We start from the raw sequence: 23,191 nt of genomic DNA, 5'->3' as shown, positions 1-23,191 counted from the left end.
TGTGACGGGTAGTGTAATAAACACCTACATGTAAAGAATAACTGAATGGCACTTGTTTTCTCCTGTAAGCGAGGACGGATATAATGCGATTGAGGTGTCCCGTTATTTGCGTTTCGTACCTTAAAGAAAAAGATGGACGTCTTATAATGTCAGTCACGTGGCTATGAATCAACCTGTTACACCGTACATGTGTAAGTGCTTTGCATGTGAAATGCAAAGGTTTTGACTACAGAACCTACTCGCACTTGGAAATCCAAGCAAGTTATCGTGCTTTGCGAGTTCTCTCGCACTTGTCGATTTTTTTTACCAGAGGCCATCTATAAAGAATATACAACACAATTGTAAATTTTACAATCGTACTTAGTTTTTATCAGGTTAAATGTATTTAAATGGTCATGATGATTAAAATTATCTCTACACGACGTACTTATTTTACAATACATTATATATTATTTGTAACGATAAAGTTGATCATTTTGTATTTAATCGATAAAGAGTGCGATTGTGCGATTTTAACAATAATTAGATGGGTTTTGATATTCGATAGTCCGGTGTGAATAATAGTGTTTTTTGGAGTAGGTGAGTTGTTTTTGCAAAGGTTAATAATGTAACAATTCCGCTGATCGCAACTAAGAGCGAATCATATTGTCATATTTTTAAGAGTTGCTAGGATCTGCAGTTCGTATTAAAAATAATTGAAAATGAACTTTAACATTACTGAGATATGATGCGTTCTTAGGTGAGTGAAGAATAGGTTCTTATCGGATTGGTGTACTGAAAGTAATATAGCGTAGTACCAAAGAAAACAATCTGAATGCACGATTAATAAAATTCAAGGATTTATTCAATTATTTATTTTGAATGTGACTTTGTAAATACGTTTCCACTTAGTCCACCAGGTCAGCTTGAATCCGAGTTGGTAATTCAAATCTTCGAAAAAGAATGTGATATCGAGTTCTTAAGTTTTCGCGATTGTTCGGGCTCTTTACAGTTCCCATGCTCACGTCTGACTAAGATGGTAAAGTGATCAACCAGTTATGTCTAACATAATGCAAACCACACTATTTTTCACTATAATTACAAAAGTGATTAATTCAATACCTTACTTTTGAATTTTCCAAAGAATAATCCGATTTACGCTATATAGGTTTTACAAACTATTTTATTTTATTAAATTAAATTAATTATTATATTATATAATTATTTTTAATATTTATTAATATAAATAATGGAAATTAGGATAAATTAAATTCGGTGAATCCATGCTAAAATTAGAATGTTATTTATTTTCAAGATTGTGAAACTTCTCCGATATATTTTTCGTAATTATGTTTTCCTTCACTTTCATCGTTAACAATTTTCAACCTAAACAGCCAGTGATTCGAATAAATAATACACACAATGGAAAGCAAAACCGCCCACACCTTAGGGCGCGTTCCCATTATGTCGTAACGACAGATAGTCGTGCAGTTTAAAAAGTCGAGGCTTGTATATTTAAATGAAGTTGTTCACACATAAAACAACACGATTAATTGTCGTTCACGACTTTTTTGACGTTATGACAATAGAGTGACAACGGGAAGAGCTAGAACGATAGTCGTCAGACGATAAATAAAAAGTCACAATAAAAACGTGACGACATATAATCGCAGCTTCAAACGATTCTGTCGTGCAAACGACAAGGCGGCTGTCGTGAACCGATAAATTGTCGTCACGATCTAGTGGAAACATCTAGACACGACAGTCGTTCAACGATGAAATAAACGTCCACGACACAGTCCCGACAGATAGTCGTGATATTGGAACAGGCTAAACGCGACAGTCGTCCAAAGATAAATAAAGCAAGCCTGTCTTAGGTAGGCGTTTCCTGGTTAGGTTATTCATATTTAAACTCTTCTTTTTATTGAAAAGTTAACATTGATTGACGTTTAAGTCAAAACCTTATAAATGGTCGATAAGGTGCATAATTTCTTAACCAAAGGTACCATCCGTTGTTTATGAGGAGAAACACTTGTTCCCATATACATTGTATATAACCAAACAAGTGTGCCTGTACAGTGCCAATTACGAGAAGGTATAATGTCCAACGTGTTAAAGTTGATTTGCATTTTACTATACAATGTAGATCTTCTATATATTCTACAATGTAGAAATCATCTACATTGTAGAATATATAGAAGAAACGTCCAAAATATAGGAACACAGATGATAATGAATCAGGCTAGATTATGATGTTACTAAACGTACAAGTGCAATGCAATTTTATCTTTCCATAAAGCCAACGGTAAAGCGTATTCTTTAATTGCGACTGATGAATGCCCTACGAAGAGATTCCAAATACCATTTATAGGGAAAAGCCGTTATAGCAAAAGACCGAAATTCCCAGAGTGCTTTCATTAAACGCCCTTTAAAGTCAAATAGCATGTTGATCGCACGAAATTGTGACTATCTACCCTTCTTGCTTTATGAATTTGTTTTTTAATAATAGTGCATCTTATCCTGCCTAGAAAGTATTTCTTTAACTGTTTTTGTTGGGATTAGAGTTGTCTGTTTTTCGTTGTTTATTAACATTAGAACTATATATCGAGTTCTTAGGTTTTCGCGATTGTTACACATAGGAAATGAAACTATTTTTCCGGATTTAAATCGCGTATATTTGTTTTTTTCAAACAAACCGACGTTTCGGGCCCTTTACAGGTCCCATGGTCACGGTTGACTGTCAACCTGTAAATTTATGACTGTAATTAGACTTTATGTTATTTTAAGGTGACGTACGGACGGACGTGAGACGCCATCCGTAGGTCAGGGGATCTTAGTTTGGAAACTAGGTACATTTCTGTACTTTTTTCTGTATTTTGCAATAGTTATTTATTATGGTACAAAATCTAGACCGTAACGAAAAAGATCGATCAACGTAAACGTTTTACGTTAAATCAACATACAGTATCCATAAATTTTTTTACCACCTCCTAAATAAAATATCATTATCATCTTTTTGTTTTGACTATATTTAGGTAAAAGTAAAGCATCGTTTACTTATTTTCGTTGCTGCAATCGAAATTAAAAGATCTCAGGATCTGTTTTAATCCACAAAATGGAACGTTGTAATTCAGTCCAACGCAATTAACTCCAATCATAATGAAAATAACAATGATACGCTTATAAATTATTATAGACGTAGGTATACAAAGAAAATGTAATTCATTGTTAATTTTTTACACATTTTGGTTTCTAGTTCTGATAATATTAATCTTTTATGGTAATTAGTTATACAGCACTTGATACGACTAAGTTGGATAACACACTATCACTCTTTACATTACAGCGGAACGAAGGGGTCATAGTGTTTTCTAACAAGTCAATACAAAAAACCCCGCGTCTCGTACGCTGCGGCGGGCGGTATGTGTGTTTCCTGATAATTTGCTTAATATCCGAAAAGAAATGTTGATAATTAGGTAGGCATATTGTAAGTCTTAAGTTTCATAATACTTAGGCAGTAATTAGATCCTATTCGAAATGAAATTTGTACAAACAATTTATTTCGTCTAACAATTACCAATAACATTACGCAGAGATTCTCTAGATTGGAGGTTATTTCCCCCTAGGTATGATTATCACCATGTTGCCATGACTGCTGAGTATTTTAGAATCATATGTGTGTGGCCTAGCCTTACTTATTAGAAGTAGAAAATGAAATGAAAATAAAAGTGAACGGCTTTTGGGCCTATATACCTCCGTATATTATCTAAGGCTCTAAAAACAGTAAATTTTGCGAAGTTGGTTTTATATGATAATTAATAAGCACGTCCTTTCGATCCGAAAATTTTGATGGGAAGGATGACGTAATGAACCATCGTAAGAATGAATCAGCGTAATTTCACCAGCACGGATTTCATCGCGCTCACCCCGCGCGGCCACCGCGCGGTCGTCGAGCGGAGTCCGCAGCGGCCGCCGCGCGGTCGAAGAGCGGACTCCACGTTGCTGCCGCGTAGCGACCGCGTGCGTCTAACTGTCATGGCAAAATACGCTCTATTCGTTTAAATTTAAATGAGCGTTCCGGCCACGCGGGCTACCCTGGATTGAATTTGGTCTACGCGGCGGCCCGCGCGGGGTAAACAACTTCAAGATCACTAATTCAGTTCATGAATTTAGCTCTCGTGAGATCGCAATGAGGCATTTACTGTTTATTTCGTAAAACGTCTTTACATTATTTGATATTACAAATTATTGTGACAAATTGTGTTATGATTTGTGACATCAAGTTTTTTGTTGCGCAATCGTAGTAAAGTTTTTGAAATTTCTCTTTAGCTTCTAGAAACTTCATTCTACCTCTTGTATAAAAAAAATATGTGACAGAATTTTTTTACAGTTTCATATTTACCACGGTCCCTACACTAGGCAATCCTGAATTGTGACATAGATATACGAATATGACAAGTAGATATATAATTTAAATATTAATAGTATTTTATATAACATTTAATCAATAAAATCAAATGCTGCTACGATTACAATTATTCAAGTTTTCAACAAAATTATAAGACAAACCCAGCAACCTGATTATTGTAAATCCATTGTGACTCTGTTTAGATTATACTGCAATTATGACAATTTATTATTCTGCTAAAATCTAGTTGAAGCCATTTCAAGTCCAGTCTAAATAGAGAGTCAATGGAATGACAGGGATGGCATTCTTTAATTCAATCACTAACGATCGATGTTGCTTTACTAAAACTATCATGGAATTACTAAGGGTATTTTATTGTTATATCGCGTAAGCAGCAATTTACTATATGAATTAAATGTATTTTTTTATGTCAAATAATTAGTAGTAAGACTACGCTGTCGACTCGCCATTGAAGAGCAGAATACCAAAAGATTCAATCGCAGTTGATTAATAGCTCGATGGCTAGTCTCTGATAGTGGTTTTCATGTAAAAAAATCGTTATTTTTTACGATGTGATATATCGAAATGTTGTATCCAAATTTGGCGATATATCGGTACAAAACATAGATATTTTCGATATATCGTAAATAATTCTAAAAGATAAAAGGGAGGAAATTTTACTAAGAGTAAATAAATAAAACTATCAGTTTTGACACACTAATCCAATGTATTCAATTCCTGAATACCAACACAACAATATCGCCCTGTGTGCGGGCGGGAATATTGTTGTCAATATTATTGTGTGCGTGCGGCTAGCCAATGAGTATTTACTACTATTTTGAATTTACACTACGTATCGGATAAAATATATTGATAGTACATATCGATACCGAATGGTACGATAATATCGGATTGATTCGATATATCGAGGGCATATATAGATTTTTTTTTGAATATCGATATATTTCGTGCACTCCTAGCCTCTGACAAGCCACCACACTTAACTTTTAGCAGAAAACCAAACATACTAAATCCTGGCACAGACGCTCTATTAACACACAACTGAGGTGATTTAAAATTGGGAGACTTGGTATCAAGTTCTGTAGTACACGTCTATCATCACCCAGTTTTGGAGTCTTATCACCGTGTAATACTTTTATTTACATAAATTCATGCAGCGTTTCAAATCATATATGATTTACATTACTTCGTTTTTGGTTCGAACCGTATTGGAAACGTTCCAAGTAAAAAAAAAAAAATGGTTTAGTTTACGCACGAGGTAGTAGAAGAAGCAGGGGAAGTCTGATAAGTGATGTTTTTATGCAACTCGGGAAGGTGACATTGCGTCGCCGAAATTGTTAATAACTGATCCGCATCCAGGAAGTAACTTGGTTTGTTGCAGTCGAACACTAGGGGTCGTATTCCAGAACTCTACTCAATACTCAAATCAGGACTTGAGTATTGCAGTGAGCACTGAAAATCATACTCAAGTCCTTGTCATTAAGGTCGTATTTCCAGTGCTTGAAATAAGAAAGAAAGAAAGAAAGAAAAATAATTTATTTGGCAACATTTTATAATAAATAATACAAAACAAACACAATCATACATTATATGTTACCAAAACGGTCGCCACTCAGCTTTTTGTAATGAGACGTTGAAGAACGCCTCATTACGCTGGTTTTCAGTGGCGCCATATATGGACAAAAAGAAAGATGGCGCCTCGTCCAAGCAGGCGGTAAGATAAAAATAAAACAAAAAAGAAATATAAAGATTAGGTATAAAACTTAATTACAAATATAAATCAAAACTTAAAATATTAAACAAAACCATAAACTAATCCTAACATAGATACATAATAATAAAAATGAAATAAATACCAAAAATGTGATTATAATGTAGTGTAAGTGAGGTGAGTAAACGTAGTGTAAGTGAGGTGAGTATATGTAGTGTAAGTGAAGTGAGTATATGTAGTGTAAGTGAGGTGATTAGTGTTAACACATTGTACAAATTGGCTCTGATCACTTTTTAAGAACTGTGCAAGCAATGCACGACTACCTTATGTAATGAGATTACAATTGAGTTGATAATAAAAACTTCTTATAGGCTAATTTAAAAGAGGCAACAGATTTTCAGATTTCATACTCAAGTCTGCTCAAGTCCTGACTTGAGCATTGAGTAGAGTTCTAGAATACGACCTTAAGACTGTAAAGTTAAGTTTAGTTGTGGATTAAAATGTATGTCCCCTTGTAGTGTAGTTGATAAAAAATTAACTTAGTAAAATGCCTCAAATGTTCCGTAAAAATGTAATATAACATACATATTTTTGTCCAATTACTTCAGTTTATACCAAATATCTCACGGCCCTTATGTACGCAATATTGTCTTGAGATAAGTGACGAATGTATTGATAAGTTTGATAACCATTATCCACTTGACATACCAAAATGTGGAATAAAAAACACAATCTTTGAAATAGTACTTCGATGATAAATGCTGCAAGTTATTTGACTTCGTTTTATGCTCTTTTATATTATGTTTTCAAAACTCACGGTCTCCATAATAATGTCTGTAGGCGTGGATGAGGAGGTCACGGGTTCGTATCCCGGTTGCATCAGTTTGGAAAATAACCTTTTCTAAATTGGTTCTGGATGATCTGGATGTTCTGGGTTGTGCCTATGACTTATCTGTTGCTCTGGTATTCAAGATACTGGAAATTAACTAGCTTGAGACCAGATAAGTGGTGTGGTTTTCTGGGACATTATTTTAGAACTTTTAAAAGGGTGTGAAGTAAACGTGTATAAAAACCTTCAAAAATATTTCAAGAATTGAATTTGAATGAAATTGAATTGAATTCCAAACGTTTTTTGGAAAAAGTTATTTAAAAAAGTGAATTTTTTTATTTACGGATCTAAATGTTTTGTGTTTTCTTTCACGATACTTGATTTGAGACGGACGTTTAATATAGTATTATTACAAATTGTTTGAAAAAACAAAAAAAGACGCAACTTAGATCCGAAAAATTTTCATTTTTTCATTTCATTTCCAATGTGTATCAATCGCGAAAATAAAAGAACTGCATAAAAAGTTATTTAGAGTCAGTGAATTCAAAAATATTTATATACCCATTGACTTACAAATAAATGGACGACGGGTCTAATACAAAAACCACGAAAAAAATGTCCCAAGTCAACCTATTCGAAATTTAAATTGTTTTGTCATCGCAGTATCGCGCTGTCCGTAGAACAAATGAAGACTAAAGCGGAGTGTCGCGCTCTGTATACGATTTTAGCGCCTTACAAGTGCGGACACTTTTTAGCGCGGACCCGACGTCCATATAATTGTAAGTCAATGTATATACCGCTAACATTTCATCATTTTCATCGATACATCTTCATACATCTTCTACGAGTACATTGTTCTTCTTAAATTTGGTTACATCAGATTGTGTGTAAGCAACTTTTTTTTTACAGCAGTCACTTTATATATTACTAATAATTGTAATAAAAATTCTGGTGTCGTTACTTTCAGATATGTATTTACCAATACTCCTGACCTTATTTGGGTTCGTATTCAGCGTACCCCTCACATCAGAAGACCTTAGAAATGACGACCTTCAAGCTCGCTATGTTTTACCAGGCGAATCTATGCCAACCTTATATGACGTACAACTATATTTAGATCCCAACAATGATGTTTCATTTGATGGCCATGTTTCTATCAGAATACTCCCATTTAGACGTACAGAAGAACTTGTATTGCATGCCATGGAGACTATAATTAATTCTATAGAGGTTCTTGGGGACAACGGTGAAAACATCTTTAGAACATATACCTTGTCAACTTTTGACACTCATCTGTTAAGAATAAGACTGAATAGACTAATCGATCCTATGATTCCTCTTACAATAAACATAGCATACTCAGGCACGTATGCTGAAAACCTATTTGGGGTTTACTTATCAACTTACCGAAACGAGAATAATGGAAGAACTGAGTAAGTATAGTATAGAAAACAATAAAAATTATGTACCATTGGTAGGTCATATCTAATAAATAAGGTCATAAATTACAACTTTTTAAAGATTCTATTAACGAAATCAGGTGACAACTTTTATGCTTAAACAGGATATTATCAATTTTTATATAATACACAATTTGTTTCTTGTAATTCATATTATTTTTATTGCTTTCATGTGATAACAACTTTAGAGATATTATCACATGTGGCTTTATTACTATGGCTCAAATTAATTCTCGAGGAAAATCGTAATAATACCGAGAATACCAAAGAATAAATTAAATGCCAGGTAAGAAGGAAAATTGCCCAATTAACATTGACCACTAATTTGTTTCGAAATAACTAAAACGCTTTCTGTATTTAAATATAATATTTAGGGTCGCATTCCAGAACTCTACTTAATGCTCAAGTCAGGACTTGAGTATGATTTAAAGCACTAGAAATCATACTCAAGTCCTTGCCATTAGGGTCGTATTTCCAGTGCTTGAAATCATACTTAAGTCCTGATTTGAGCACTGAGTAGAGTTCTGGAATACGATCCTAAGAACGCTTTCTAAATCGACACGTTTAAGGTTTTTGCAATTTTTGCTAAACGAGGAAATATTAGGCTTTGTCTTTTCGTTCAATTTGTTTTATGTTTTATTTAATAATAATAATAAAATAAACGTTAACCTACACATGGGCCCACTGCTGTGCATAGGTCTCCTCTAGGAGGATATCCTCTCACAATGGAAGAGCTTGGGATGTAGTTCCCACAAGGGCTCAATGCGGATTGGAAACTTCACATACATCATGAAATTGCTTTGCATAGGTCTCCGCACGATGTTTTTCTGAATCGAAAAGTTAATGTAAATAAATCTCATATTAAATTTTGCACATAAATACCGAACCCACCACCCTCTGATTACCCGACTACCATGGCTACCATAGCTGGCTAGGATGGCTATTATTTAGTTTTATAATTGATGTTACTGGGAGTTCCAGATTTAAGATAAATGTTTAATATTGTCCCATGCTTATTACAAAAGACAATATTTACAGTAACTATTTCCTAGCAAATATTTTGGATGAGCTTCTGAATGAAGTAAGAAGTAATGAATAAGATTATTATGGTAAAAGTATTATCGTTTCATTCATCATTACATTTAATAACAATTTATAAATATATAACCATTTAAATTATCTTTCCCTAGACGCGTGATCACTTCACAGTTGCAGCCAACGTTTGCTCGTCGTGCATTTCCTTGCTATGACGAGCCTCATCGGAAGGCTGTCTTCCGAACCACCATCTATGCCCCGGTGGAGTATCCCGTGGTTAGAAGCAACATGCCTAAAAGGACCGAAACTGATCAGCTCAAGTAAGGGTTTTACAACAATGTTTAGTTGATTAATAACCCCGTGTTTTCTCTAAATAGTGGCTTTAGGCAATACCCATGCTGGCCACGCGTGCTCGAAAATCTTTCTGTAACCGTTAAACTAGTCATAAATAATAAATTTGCAAATGAACATTGCATGTTTGTTTATTATAAAATTACTTATCGAAAATTAAGTTTTTCAATTATTTCACAGACCAGACGTACCAGGTTGGATCAAACATGAGTTCCAAGACACACTCGTAATGTCTACATATCTGAATGCCTATTTGGTCTCAAACTTTTCTTATATTAGCAACGAAGACGATGAAATATTCAATGTTCCCTTTAAAGTTTACTCTCGTCCCGGAACTCAGGAACATGCCAAATTCGCTCTGGAATTTGGACAGAAGAATATGGTTGCACTTGCTGAATACACCGAAATACCATATGAGTTTCCCAAGTTGGACAAGGTAGCAGTACCTGACTTTGCTGCTGGTGCTATGGAAAACTGGGGACTCGTAATTTACAGGTACGTTGAAAAAATAAAAAGGATATGTTCTAAATGTCAAATGTCAAAACAAGTCCTTGGGATGTGTGGTACCTATGTTAGGTGAGAGGACCATTTTCTAAATTATATTGATCCGAATATTACAGATTAGGACGAACTGCCGAATAACAGTGGCAGTAAAGTCTAAGAAAAGCGTGTTCCTCTGTATTTTGTCATTGTGGACCATGATCCGCTATTGCACCTCGTGGTTTTGTTAAGTTATTTTTGTGTTATCATCACTTTCCATCATGTGAAGTGGAGGACAAATGTGCAATTATTTTATCTCAAAGAATTCTTGTCATTTAAATGTTGTATTACGTTTGCAGCACCGTATTTTTACGTTATTACGCCAACGTGTACAGGGCTCATTAGATCTTTGGAATTCAAACTCTGAGTGGCACTGCGACTGTTATGGGTATGCGTATCCCTTTCCACCAGACGCATAAAATAAATGGTGACGACGTACCATTATTTTACCACCTTGAATATATTATTTAGGTTCATGGGCATAATATCAATAACTTTATTGTTTCTAGAGAAGTAGCTCTCCTCCTTCAAGAAGGCGTGACGACGACCGCCATTCGCCAGAACATTGCCCGCATCATTACACACGAGAATATGCATCAATGGTTCGGCAATGAAGTTAGTCCTCTGTCCTGGACCTTCACCTGGCTCAACGAGGGTTTCGCAAACTTCTTTGAGAATTACGCCACGGATTTGGTTAGCACATTATTAATTTTATTCAGTGTCTTTATAAAACATAATGAAAACACTTCAATGCTCGTGAATAAATATACATAGGTAGAGTAGTAGTAGAGTGCCTTGTGGATGAGTTCCTCAGGGGAAATACTGCCACCTTACCTATTTTTGCTACCAAATAGTAATACGTTGGACTTGCGAATTTATGTCTTAATATGACGGAGGCAGAGACCGTGCCCCTCAGATCGTTGTGATTTAATGCTTTGTGTGGCAACTGTTATGGACGGGCATGTCGTTTACCAGGCGCATGACTTGTTTGTTCCGTTACTTGGTATCATATTCAAAATTTTATCGCCACAAGAATGCCGCATACTCGTCACTTACGACCCTACAAATATCGGCGCTTGTTTTTGTAGTATTTTGCACATTTTGTACCATATTTAATGTGGACATGAACAAAAATTTTTAATTTTTGTGTTTTCAAGTGCAATAATATTTGAATGAAATATTTTCAGGTGTTGCCGAATTTCCGCATGATGGATCAGTTCGTTTTACAAATGCAAGGAGTAATGCAAAACGATGCTGTCCTCGGCGTGAACCCTATGACATATCCTGTCTTCACACCATCCCAGATTCTTGGCACTTTTAATGCTGTCGCTTATCAGAAATGTGAGTTTCTATATACGTTTTGCACTACTAATGCCTAGCGTACTGCGTTAGGACTGTAATGCCATAACTTGTATAACGGTCCGGTTCAATTATTTTGATAATACTTTCTAGCATGTTAGAAGATATTCATTAAACATATGTCCGATAAAGTATTTTATGTATTTCATCTATACCCGTGCTCAATTCGTTTTTGACGAATCGTCAGAAGTCAGAAGTATAAACGAGACACGTAGCGCAATATCTTGGGTGTAAAACTATCAGACAGCGTACGGAACAGTACACTGCGTTCCAAAACACAAATCGATGTTGGTCAAAAACGTGTTAGCCTGAAACGGAAATGGGCCGGACGCGTTTGCTGCATGTCAAGCGAGTTGTGGGCAAAGACCACCACGGAGTGACTCTCACCACAACGCAAGACGGAGGAGACGGACGTGACGAGTTAGATTATTAGTGTAACTGAGGAGGGCACGGCAGGGTTCAATACTAGGTCCAACTAAGTATTTAATCCATATTAATCATATGAGTAACATTTTCACAGGCTGGTCGATATATCAATTTCCGAATGACACTTGTTAATTTCCTCACATAGGGACAAAAAATACTCCAGTACACTATGATCAATTATGCAGTTGGGCTCAGACCGTCGGGCTCGTTATTAAGTAGGACAAAACTAAAATTCTGCACATACATTCTCTGTACTTAAAATCATCGTCAACACACACACGCATCAATGTTTTTTTATAATTGTGCTCCTGCGGCACCTTACAGTTAGTAGATCGACATATTTATCTAGAACTGATTATAGATGAACAATTTAAATGGAGACCGCACTTAGATCACGTATATAACAAATTGAGTATCGTATTCCAGAACTCTACTCAATGTTCAAGTCAGGATTTAAGTATTGCAGTGAGCACCGAAAAGCATACTCAAGTTCTTTGCCGTTAGAGCCGTATTTCCAATGCTTGATATTCCTGACTTGAGCATTGAGTAGAGTTCTGGAATACGACGCTAAGAGTCTTTGCGGCTAAACAGTCTATATTGACATACAAACTTCCATATAAGTGAATCAGAATTATTTATGTCTCTTGCGTAATATACTATGGTTTATGTAGCTTATGAGACCTACTTGATCAATATCTGTAAACTGCAGCTGTGTATACTAAAGTTAATTGTTCTGTACAACGTAAAATCAAAATTTTAGGATAACTATGACAAATTATTTGGTTATTGTAGAGTTTTAAATATATTTGAAAAAGCTAAAATGCTATTCGTATGTCAGGAATATGATCATTTCAAACATAATCTGCGAACGCGAATGCGCTTTGAAGATTTGCGCTCGCTTTCATACATACCAACGTATACATACTTTGCTGGGTTACAATAACGTATATGGAATGCGCAGGCCGGACTACATGCTACCAGAAATTCTGAACGATCTTCCAGGCAGACACTGTGCTAAGTGACATAGAAGGGGATGTCAAGAAATGCAAAACTGTTTTAAAGAGACACTATCTTGGTTTGTTGTATAATATCTATATAGCACTTATTTACATGTAGACATATACTCTTTAATTAATAAATATTATAGTGAATTGTAAGCTAATTTAAGTGTCGAGCTTGTTAGCTCATCGCTAGGTAGTTAAACCTCTAAGCGAGAAGCTTTTACCTAGCGATAAAGAAGACGTTATTTGTAAAATTTGTTTTTGAAATTGAATAAATAAATAAAAAAGGTGCTTATGAGGTATTTGCATGTAACGGCGTTAAATCGCGATGAGTGGACAAAGAGAAGGGAAGCCTTTATCCTGCAGTGGGATAGTAACAGCTACAAAATTAAACAAAATTAAATCTATGCTGAGTTCTTGCAAGATTGTAAAACTATTCTTAAAACTATAACAATTGTAGTCAGTTTAAAAGGCCGAAACACATAGCTTGAAGAGCGCCAAAATGTTATCTACCTACACAGAATATTTTTATTATCTGCGATACGAGTCATCGTCTTTTAGATTACGAAAACAGGTAGGTATCTCAGATAAAAAGAAATAACTAAAAGTAATAAAATTCACAACGTGTAAGAGGATATATTTAATTTCTTGGATTTGTCACCAAGGTCGTCAGCTGAATTAGTAGTGTTTCACTTGAATAGTTTTTATATGATGCCTAATTTTAGCTATTGTGTATCTCGTATTTATAAGTTGCTTGACAAATACAACCACATATATCAATACCTTTCTTAAGTTTTAAGCTTACTTACTGTAATTAAAATTTTAAATAAAATAATTTACTTTCGGTGATACGGTAGTTTCGGAGCCTAGTGCGAGAATGGGTGCTTCTCAATTACGAGGATAACCCAATTTCTGTATGTATATAATACGTTTAATTTGTAAGTTACGTACATTTGTGAGTGTTGCAATACTAAATAATAGTAGATTGCGTATTAAGGACGCTAAATAAGAAATTACTAACGAGGGTCTATTAGAAGACCGAAGCCAAAGGCTGAGGGCTTTATTAACTTGAGTTTCGTATGTTTTAACCGACCGGGATACATACTTCGGGATACGTGTTCTTTACATTTGCGAGGAAATAAATACAATATAAACATTAATATAAATAATGGTTCACAACTTCACAACACAACAATTATGGATTTGGCAAATAGCGGGTTTTTTAATTGTTTCTTTTTTTTAATTTTTCCATAGATAATACAACTCATACCAAAATATTGTAAAAAGCAAACGCATACATGATGCATGTAAAAAAAATTAGATAATTTTTTATACAGAAGATAATTAAAATCAATCAGAAATTGTTAATAATAAGTATTTAAGTATTATGTGGCTGAATTGCAATAAAAATTCTGTTTAGATAACATTTTAAGCGAATATTTTAATTTTGAACTTAAGTAACCTCCTGCTTGAACTTGAACCTGACCTACATATACAAGAAAGTATGTCGTACTATAAATTACAAAAAAACTCTTTACCGATTGTAGCTGTAATGGAAAGAAAAAAGGTCCGTGAGTTTTATTTGGGGTATTATAGTCAAGTTAGTAAATTTGTGTTTTTTTCTATCGTGAAAATTTTTAGGAATCGTGTTTTCACATCATATACTACTCAGTGTATATCTTCACTTGTACTACAAAGTGATTGATTCAACACTTTGACTGTTACGCGGAATCAACCAAAGCCATTTCAGGTAGCATAGACTCTTAAGTGGCAACATGATCATTATGACAGGAATTTGTGGACGATATTGTTGGTAGTACATAATTATATATATATATTAGTAATAAGACTGTTACAAGCTTTGTACTGTTGTTTTTTGCCCCTAATAATATAAAAGAGATTTGTGCCCAGTATAGCGCAATTGACTTTGGGTCATATTGACCCGAGGCGATTTACAACGGGCATATTTTTGGTTTACTCCGATTGCATGATTTCAACGTTTGAGTAGCTGGAGATACAACCCTCCTTTACCCAACTTGCTGGTGTACTAAGTGTGACAATGCCTGTGCAGCCAAGTAACACATGTGTTAAGTCAAAACGGGTCAATATGATCCAGTATCATCATTGGCGTGATATTTATGTGACTTGACATTCATTGGTTTATTTAGGGTTTGTAGTTAATTAATCTTATTTCTGTTGCTTGTTGCGTGCTTACAGATATCAATTTGATCGTACCACGTGAAATTTCTATTTCTTGAACAATGCCAAAAATAATTGTATTCTTCGGCTGAAAACTGCACTATTGATGAGATGCTGGTGGAATACCACGATCTAAATATGTAAATCTAGCATGCATGCATGTTAGAATTACATACTATAATATATAATACCTGTATACTTGGATCATATGATACGGTACTGCAATAGTCGCAGCAGTTCAATATATCTGATTGAGGAAGTAGATTAAAATAAATACAAGTAAATTGATTTCTAATGATAAGTTTGAGTGACTTCAAAAAAAGGAGGAGGTTCTCAATTCGACTGTACGTTTATTTTTGTATGTATGTTACTCGATAACTCATCACGGCATTTGTGAATCGATTTTGATGATTCTTTTCTTGTTGTAAAGAGGCACCTTAGATGGGGTCCCGATTAAACTTGAAGAAAATATTCCACCTCTAAGAGTGGCAAACTAGGGGATGAATGAGTTTTGAGGTCGGTTTTTTAGTACTCTATACTGTTTTTAATATATTAGAGTATTACTTACAATTATTATTTAGAATACCTTACTAAAAATAAAAGAAATATCAAAGTTATGTTTTCAAAGTTGATTTTGCATGTGTTATTGAGAACTCTATTGGAATATTCATTTATACAATAATTGGTTTTATTTTTATTTTAACATAATTATGTCCCAAGAACTCTTATTTAATATGTATTTATTAAAATTTACACAACTACTTTAATTTCATTAAAAAATTATCGATGAAATTTGGGTCACGATGACCCGGTATTATCGTCGGCGTAATTATTTTCACGTCATTAGCGCCGATTTAATGATGATGATGATGATGAATTAAAGATAATAGAATTAAATTTCTAAATTTCGTGATGGATTAAAGTGATTTCATTGTTTGTTACAGCCGGCTCTGTAATCCGTATGATGCAACACTTCTTGACACCTGAGGTGTTCCGCAAGGGACTCAGCATTTACATTAAGGACAAGTAAGACCTCTAAATGTGAAAATTCTTAAATGCAATGCCATTTGAACGTTCACCTACACTAATAAAATTAGCCCGTTACTTTACATCGTAAAATATTTAAAACTAAAACCTGTCACCCTGAGACATAACATGACATATTAGCAGTAATGTCAGCATTACTGTGTTCCAGTTTTGAAGGGTAAGGGTGCTGGTGAAATTACAGGCACATGGGACTTGTCAACTTATGTCTCACGGTGATGGGCGCAGTGGGAGTGCCCCAAGATCTTTGCAATTTAAAGTTCTGAGCGGCACTGCAACTGTTATGGACAGGCGTGTAGCTTATCAGCAGGCGCACGACTTGTTCGTTCCGTCACTTGATGTTACCTATAAAAAAACATAAGTTGACAATTCCCATGTGCCTGTAATTTCCCTAGCGCCCTTACCCTTCAAAACTGGAACGCAATAATGCTCACATTGTTGCTTGGCGGCAAAAATGGGTAAGGTGGCAGTACTTCCCTGGACAAACTCTTTCACAATGAGCTTTACTGCTGCTAAAGGTTCATTTGCGGTCTGACTTTATGATATTTTTATGTCTCTAGTGCCCGAGGAGCAGTCGGACCATCACACTTATACGCAGCGCTGCAACATGCTCTGGATGAGTCTACACACCGCGTGCCTTTTCCCCTAGTAGACATCCTCAATCGATGGACCAACCAGGGCGGTTTTCCTGTTATAACCGTCCGAAGAAGCTCACCCCAAGCTCAATCTGTCTCTGTTTCTCAGGTTTGTAATACGTAATAAACATGGAGTTTTAAGTTTTATTAAAAAGCCGTGGTAGCCTAATGGTCTGACTTCCGCCTTCGGCTCCGTACCTCCGAGTTTTTCGGAATTTATGTGCAAAATTTAATTTACTATGAGCTTTTCGGTGAAGGAAAATATCGTGAGGAAATTTGCATGTCGAAGAAGGTTCACAATCCTTAGAAAGCGCGTGAAGGCTCCAACCCGCAAAGGACCAGTGAAGTGGACTATAATCTAAATATCTAAAACCTCGCCTGAGAGGAGATCCACGCCCAGCAGTGGGGTGTATAAATGGATTGATATTGATTAAGTTTTATTGTCTCTATGGGTTTCCGAAATGAAGTGCCCGATATAATATAATATAATGTCCATAATGTAGTATCTTGGATACAAGCACCCCGTAACTGGTGAGTAATATCCTGTTTTCACTATAGGTATATTTTTCTATATCTGTGGTTTTCACACAGCTATATGCACACATGTAGACAGTGTTGCTTCTACTTCACGCATACACTGATTGCCAACCAAAAAGAGTTCGATGTAGCAACTAGACTGTTGACGGTTGATTTGCTTGGAGGTATTGACGACGACGTTTGCGTCGACGTATAATCAGCACAATAAACAAAATAAGAGTTTCTTAATCGATATCGACTATCGTGATACTAACACAACACTCAGGAATTTAAGCGCCGAACTGTTACCAGTGTCCAGAAGTAGCAACTGGCGACTATGTCCGGCTGCAGTAATCGGACACAGCAACCACAGTTTCCAGTGTCGCCAATCACTACGTTTGACTGTTGGGACCGCTTCTATTTGTGGTCTTTGTGGACGATGTTAGCCTGTGCCTCCGATCATCTCGGTTATTGTGCTTCGCAGATGATATGAATTAATCATATATAAATATGAATTAATCATATATAATAATAAAATGTTTTAGAATTAATCAGCCTTATCGCTCTTTAAACTATTTAGATATCTGCAAAAGACACCACATACTTCCCCTCGAATTGCGGCGTAAAATAGCAGACATAAACTATCTCACAAAAATTACCACCAATATCGTCGATTGCCCCGAGCTTCTGTCTGAGATTCACCACTAATTCATTTACCTGTCGCTTTACAAAATTATAAACGTAATTTGTGTATATAGCGTGTGAGCAATAATTTTAACAAAGTTTCTGCCCTTTATGATTTTGATTTGTTTGACACAATCTGTGTGCACGTTAAGAAGATCATCTAATTAATTTTTTAGTTGTTTAATATGCTGTATTTTGCTATTGTATTTTTATCAGTAGGAAACTGTTTTTGCTTATAAATATTTAATATAGTTTCTATTACATTGTGATACAAGCTGTTTGTACCCTCGAAAATAAACAATTTGATCATTTTCCCTTGTTTGTGGGAAATAATTAAATACTTACAAATGCTTAGGACACATCGATTTAGGTCCGGTCAGTGAATTGTTGATTTACCCGTTCGCGTCGCGTAAACGTAAACACCATTTCAATCTGTAATTGCCTTAAATATGTCAAAATGCATATTGTTTGATCAACAGCAACGATTTTTAACCGATTCAACATTGTCTTCAAATGACCGTTGGCACATTCCTGTCAACTGGGTGCTTTCTACTGATGTAGATTTCGAAGATACCAAGCCAGGATTTTGGATTTCGACTGGTGCCACTGCTACTGCCATCGATATTCCTGGTTTATCTGAAGCAGAATGGTTTATCTTCAATAAAAAAAGGACTGGTGAGTAAGATAGGATACAAAATTGCTGTGAAAGTAAATATTGGACTGTGTTTTTTTTTCATGCAACTAACCCAATATAATTATGAAGTTATTGGCTACAATTTTCCGAAGTTTTATCCAGCGCTTATACTCATATTAGGCACAATAAACTTTTGATCACAAATGTTATATATAAATAATAGATTTTTTTAAAGATTCGCAAGTATGACGTTTAAAATAATCTAAAATTATAACTTTCGGCTCTTTTCTTCAGGTTACTATAGAGTGAACTATAATGTAGAGAATTGGATGGCATTGGCTAAAGTCCTAAATGAAGCACATGAAACTATTGACCTCTTGAACAGAGCCCAAATTATCGACGATTCTTTCAATCTTGCCAGGAATGGACGTTTGGTGGGTAATTTACTTATAATTATCTCTTGATACACTATTTTACATCTATTACTTGGTTACCTATTACAAACTAGAAACATGATGTACAGAATTTTTGTTTCTCTGAAAACCTTTCGGCTTTTGTTGAATCGATTTTGTTTCATTTGTCCGAAAATACGTAACGATTTTTTTCACAATATACTGCTCCCAAAAGAATACATATACTATAATTATTCTAATAGTAGTTTTTTGTTCAAACGATACATCTACTAAAGGTATTTCTGTATTACAAGTTTATACCAAAACAATCATCGCTCTAATGAAAGAAAGTCGAATAGTGTTCGGAATAATGAAGTTCGGAAAAAATAAATTCATGTTTATGTGGTAAAATAAAGTCATGTTATAGGTTTAGTCCATTACTTGTGAGACTTGTATTTAAATTGCTTATTAGGCGACAAGGGTATATTCTTAGAAGTTACTTATACTCGGAACATTTTTTTCTTAGGACTTTTGTCAGTAGCCTGTACATGAAACTTAAAAGTGTTTACATTTATTTGGGTAAAAACCAACATTACGTCAGATCAGACAGCTGGCAGATTGTACTGAGACTGACAAAATTATTCAGTTTGTTAGACGGGTGATATTACTGGGTTCCTTAAGACAACAGCCTTCAATTGCCTCCGTGGCCGAATGGTTATCATGCTGATCTGGCACGCAGTTCGAATTCGAATCCAGAGCCGGGTGAAATATTTATATGGCCTCCTTAATTCTGTCATGAATTGGGGTGTAATTTGTGGTTGTCCCTAGTGCGAAGCTATGAGTGGGTTTGAAAAAAAAAAAATCAACTTTGAACTTCAATTCTTCTATTTTGCTTTTGCTACAACCAGTACATGGGGCCTACTTTAAATGTTTTTGATATCTACATCTAAACATTTGTAACCTTTTTCAATTTTTTAAATGCACACCAGGATATGCTCAAAGTGATGTAAGGTGCTATAAGGTAATAATACTACAGTAAGTAATACTGAATTATAATTGGTATAGATACTTAGTTCATTAAATAGAAAGTCCACTGCATTCTTAAGAGCAAATATCGCGAAAATATACTGAGGATATTGTAAAATATCTTGTAAAATTTAAACATTGGATAACGTCAGGTAATGATATTGAGACTCAATAAAATAAATTACAAAAGATTAATTACAAAATATTTTCTTATATGTATTCAAAACACTAATACCTTTTATGATGTTCGTACACTTCATAAACGTGCATTTGTATTTTAAATATAAAAATACACAATACGGTATTTTGAACTTATATTTAAAATCAAAATTAATTCTTCCTATATAAAATATATTCTTTTTATCGTATCGATGGCATACACTATAATGGTTACCATCGTTATTACCAATTGGAGTAAGCTACTCGCCATTGTTTGCCTAGGGTGCGCCAGACTTACAGGGATAACATTACTGCCGCTAAGCAGTTCAGGTTTTGAAGGGAACGGGTGAAAAATAATTAACAAGATACCTACAACATTAATACTGTTTCCAACAGCGTATGTCCAGTACGCTACATACAATAAAATTATAAGAAAATTGTAAAATGAAGAAATACAAAATATTTGCAACTTACACTGCTGGTTCATCGCTATTTGTATTATAAAACCAATCAATCCCAGCAGCTATACAAGGATCGTAGTTAGAACGACAAGCATGATCCATGACAATACCGCGAGTAAACGATGTCATAGCTGGTTCTCTAATTGATGGATTTGGACGAAATGACACATCGTCCTCAAAAGTTCCGATTGTTCTTCGAACCAGACGCTGAGAAGAAAATAACAGTTTTGTTTGAAAATAATAAACATAGTAAAAGATTAAAAGATTTTTAGTAGCAGTAAAGCTCCTTGTGAAACAGTTCGTTCAGGGAAGTACTGCCACCTTACCTATTTCTGCCGTCAAGCAGTAATGTTAGCATTACTGCGTTCCGGTTTTGAAGGGTAAGGGTACTGCTGAAATTACAGCCACATGGGACTTGTCAACCTAAGTCTCAGGGTGACGAGCGCAGTGGCAATGCCTCTCAGATCTTTGCGATTCAAAGCTCTGAGTGGCACTGCAACTATTGTGGACAGGCTTGTAGCTTACCATCAGGTGCACGGCTTGTTCATCCCGTGACTTAATATTATAAAAAAAATTGCAGGCAAAATAAAATACTGCGCAGCTGTCATAGCATCTTAGCATACATTTAAATCTAGTAATAAAATGATACAGGGGACCTACCATAACCTTTCCAAAAACAGTCTTATTTCAATGTCAGCTTAAAGTAAGCTTATTATAATATTACTCATATTCGTACCATGACGAACATGTTAACCAAGTAATGTATTATTGCAAAAGTGATTGAAAGAAAGAATTATTTCCCAATATTGTCTATTCCTTACTACAAATAGGAAAGAGATAACGTTATGTGAACTCTGTAATGCCGTCTCTTTCTTTTTTGATGTTCCGAATCGTGTTATCGTAGTATAATGTTTAAGTACTTAATGTTATTTACATTCAGAGAATTTTGAATGTTAAAAAAAGAAAAGTATACAATAATAAAATCTAAGAAATTTACGCTGTTTTCAATAATTATTCCGCATTTTCACGAAGAAAAATAAATAAAATAAGCTGAGTCTTAATAGTCACTTTGTGAATTCGTAACTATAGTCTAGTGTCAACTGTTAGTTTCGCCAAAGAGCATATTTTATTTGACGAGAATTTATTTCCTATGTGCTATTAATTAAAAAATAAACAAAATATTGAAGAGATATATGTAAATAAATAAGTTCAACTTAACTTTTAATCATTACAAATCAATTTTAAGACAATAAAACTGAAAATAATATTGTTTCCATTGCATCCGTGTAACTATTTTAGGATTGCTAAATTTGGCACAAGACCAATATTACTTTAATGTTAAAGTCGCGTCATAGTACGAACTGAGTGAATGAATAGACACAAAGCTGCCAATAAAACATCTTAGTTTTAACATTATAATAAGCTTACTTTAAGCGCGTTGTGGTGCGAAAAGCCAATGTAAGGTTAAAGTGATATTGTATTAAGAGGTTGTGGTAGGCCCCCAGGACGTTAAAGTTACGGTTAACTTTTGGAATTTTGTTGAATCGAGTATTAAATATTGTTTATTTTGCAGAACTACGTTCATCCATTCGAGATCTCTCTTTATTTGATTAAGGAGAAGGACTACATCCCTTGGGCGTCTGCCAATACTGTGTTCAACTACCTTGACATCGTGCTCAGTGGCTCTGAGGTCTACGACCTCTTTCAGGTACGCTAAAGCAGGATTTATACTTATATGACGTGTCGTACGTGTCGTGACGTGTTAGAACGGTATTGATTTCATACACACAACACAAGCCGTCATGTCAGATTGCGACACACTAATATAAATCTAACCATATTAAATGTACAAAACCAATACCACGACACGTCAGACAAATGTAAACCCGGCTTAAATTCGAGATGATAAGTTTTTAATTTTCTAATATTTTTTTATATTTAAATCAATGTCCAAATTTATTTGTCGCCTGACGATTTGATGGTATTTTTATTTGAAATAATATATTAAACTGTTATTATCCTCATGTTAAAGCAATAGTAGTAACATTTGCCATTTCACTTTGGACATTAATAAACTTACTAAATTTAAAACATATTTTCTGTTTAGTACTACATGCTGAATATTACTGCGCCTCTTTTCGAAGAATTAGGCTTTAATGCGGACGACCATGAGGAACACGTCTTAGCTTTCCATCGCAATAACATCCTTAACATCAATTGCCGCCATGGCAATGATGTTTGTATCGAGCGTGCACAGGAGCTCCTGCAGTCCTTCAGAAATGACCCCAGTGAGTTAATTAATTATATAAAGAAAAGATAAT

The 23,191-nt window shown here is 34.8% G+C and overlaps 1 protein-coding gene across 1 annotated transcript in view; it reads left to right on the top strand.

Moving 5' to 3' along the window:
• Positions 1–528: 528 nt before the first annotated feature.
• LOC113231893 (aminopeptidase N-like) overlaps positions 529–23,191 on the top strand; it is a 40,822-nt gene continuing 18,159 nt past the window's right edge. The window contains exons 1-12 of the mRNA XM_026466434.1: positions 529–579; positions 7,916–8,381; positions 9,599–9,763; positions 9,975–10,289; positions 10,844–11,027; positions 11,522–11,675; positions 16,264–16,345; positions 16,924–17,107; positions 18,678–18,873; positions 19,127–19,266; positions 22,444–22,578; positions 22,978–23,166. Coding sequence (XP_026322219.1) covers positions 7,918–8,381; positions 9,599–9,763; positions 9,975–10,289; positions 10,844–11,027; positions 11,522–11,675; positions 16,264–16,345; positions 16,924–17,107; positions 18,678–18,873; positions 19,127–19,266; positions 22,444–22,578; positions 22,978–23,166 — 2,208 coding nt within the window. The 5' untranslated portion in view covers positions 529–579; positions 7,916–7,917. The remainder of the gene's footprint in view (positions 580–7,915; positions 8,382–9,598; positions 9,764–9,974; positions 10,290–10,843; positions 11,028–11,521; positions 11,676–16,263; positions 16,346–16,923; positions 17,108–18,677; positions 18,874–19,126; positions 19,267–22,443; positions 22,579–22,977; positions 23,167–23,191) is intronic.

This window comes from Hyposmocoma kahamanoa, unplaced genomic scaffold, assembly GCF_003589595.1.
Source record: "Hyposmocoma kahamanoa isolate Upper Pololo Valley unplaced genomic scaffold, ASM358959v1 66, whole genome shotgun sequence".
NCBI classification, from domain to species: Eukaryota; Metazoa; Arthropoda; class Insecta; order Lepidoptera; family Cosmopterigidae; genus Hyposmocoma; species Hyposmocoma kahamanoa.
The sequence above is the reverse complement of the archived record's forward strand: the minus strand, read 5'-3'. Positions and strand labels throughout refer to the sequence as shown.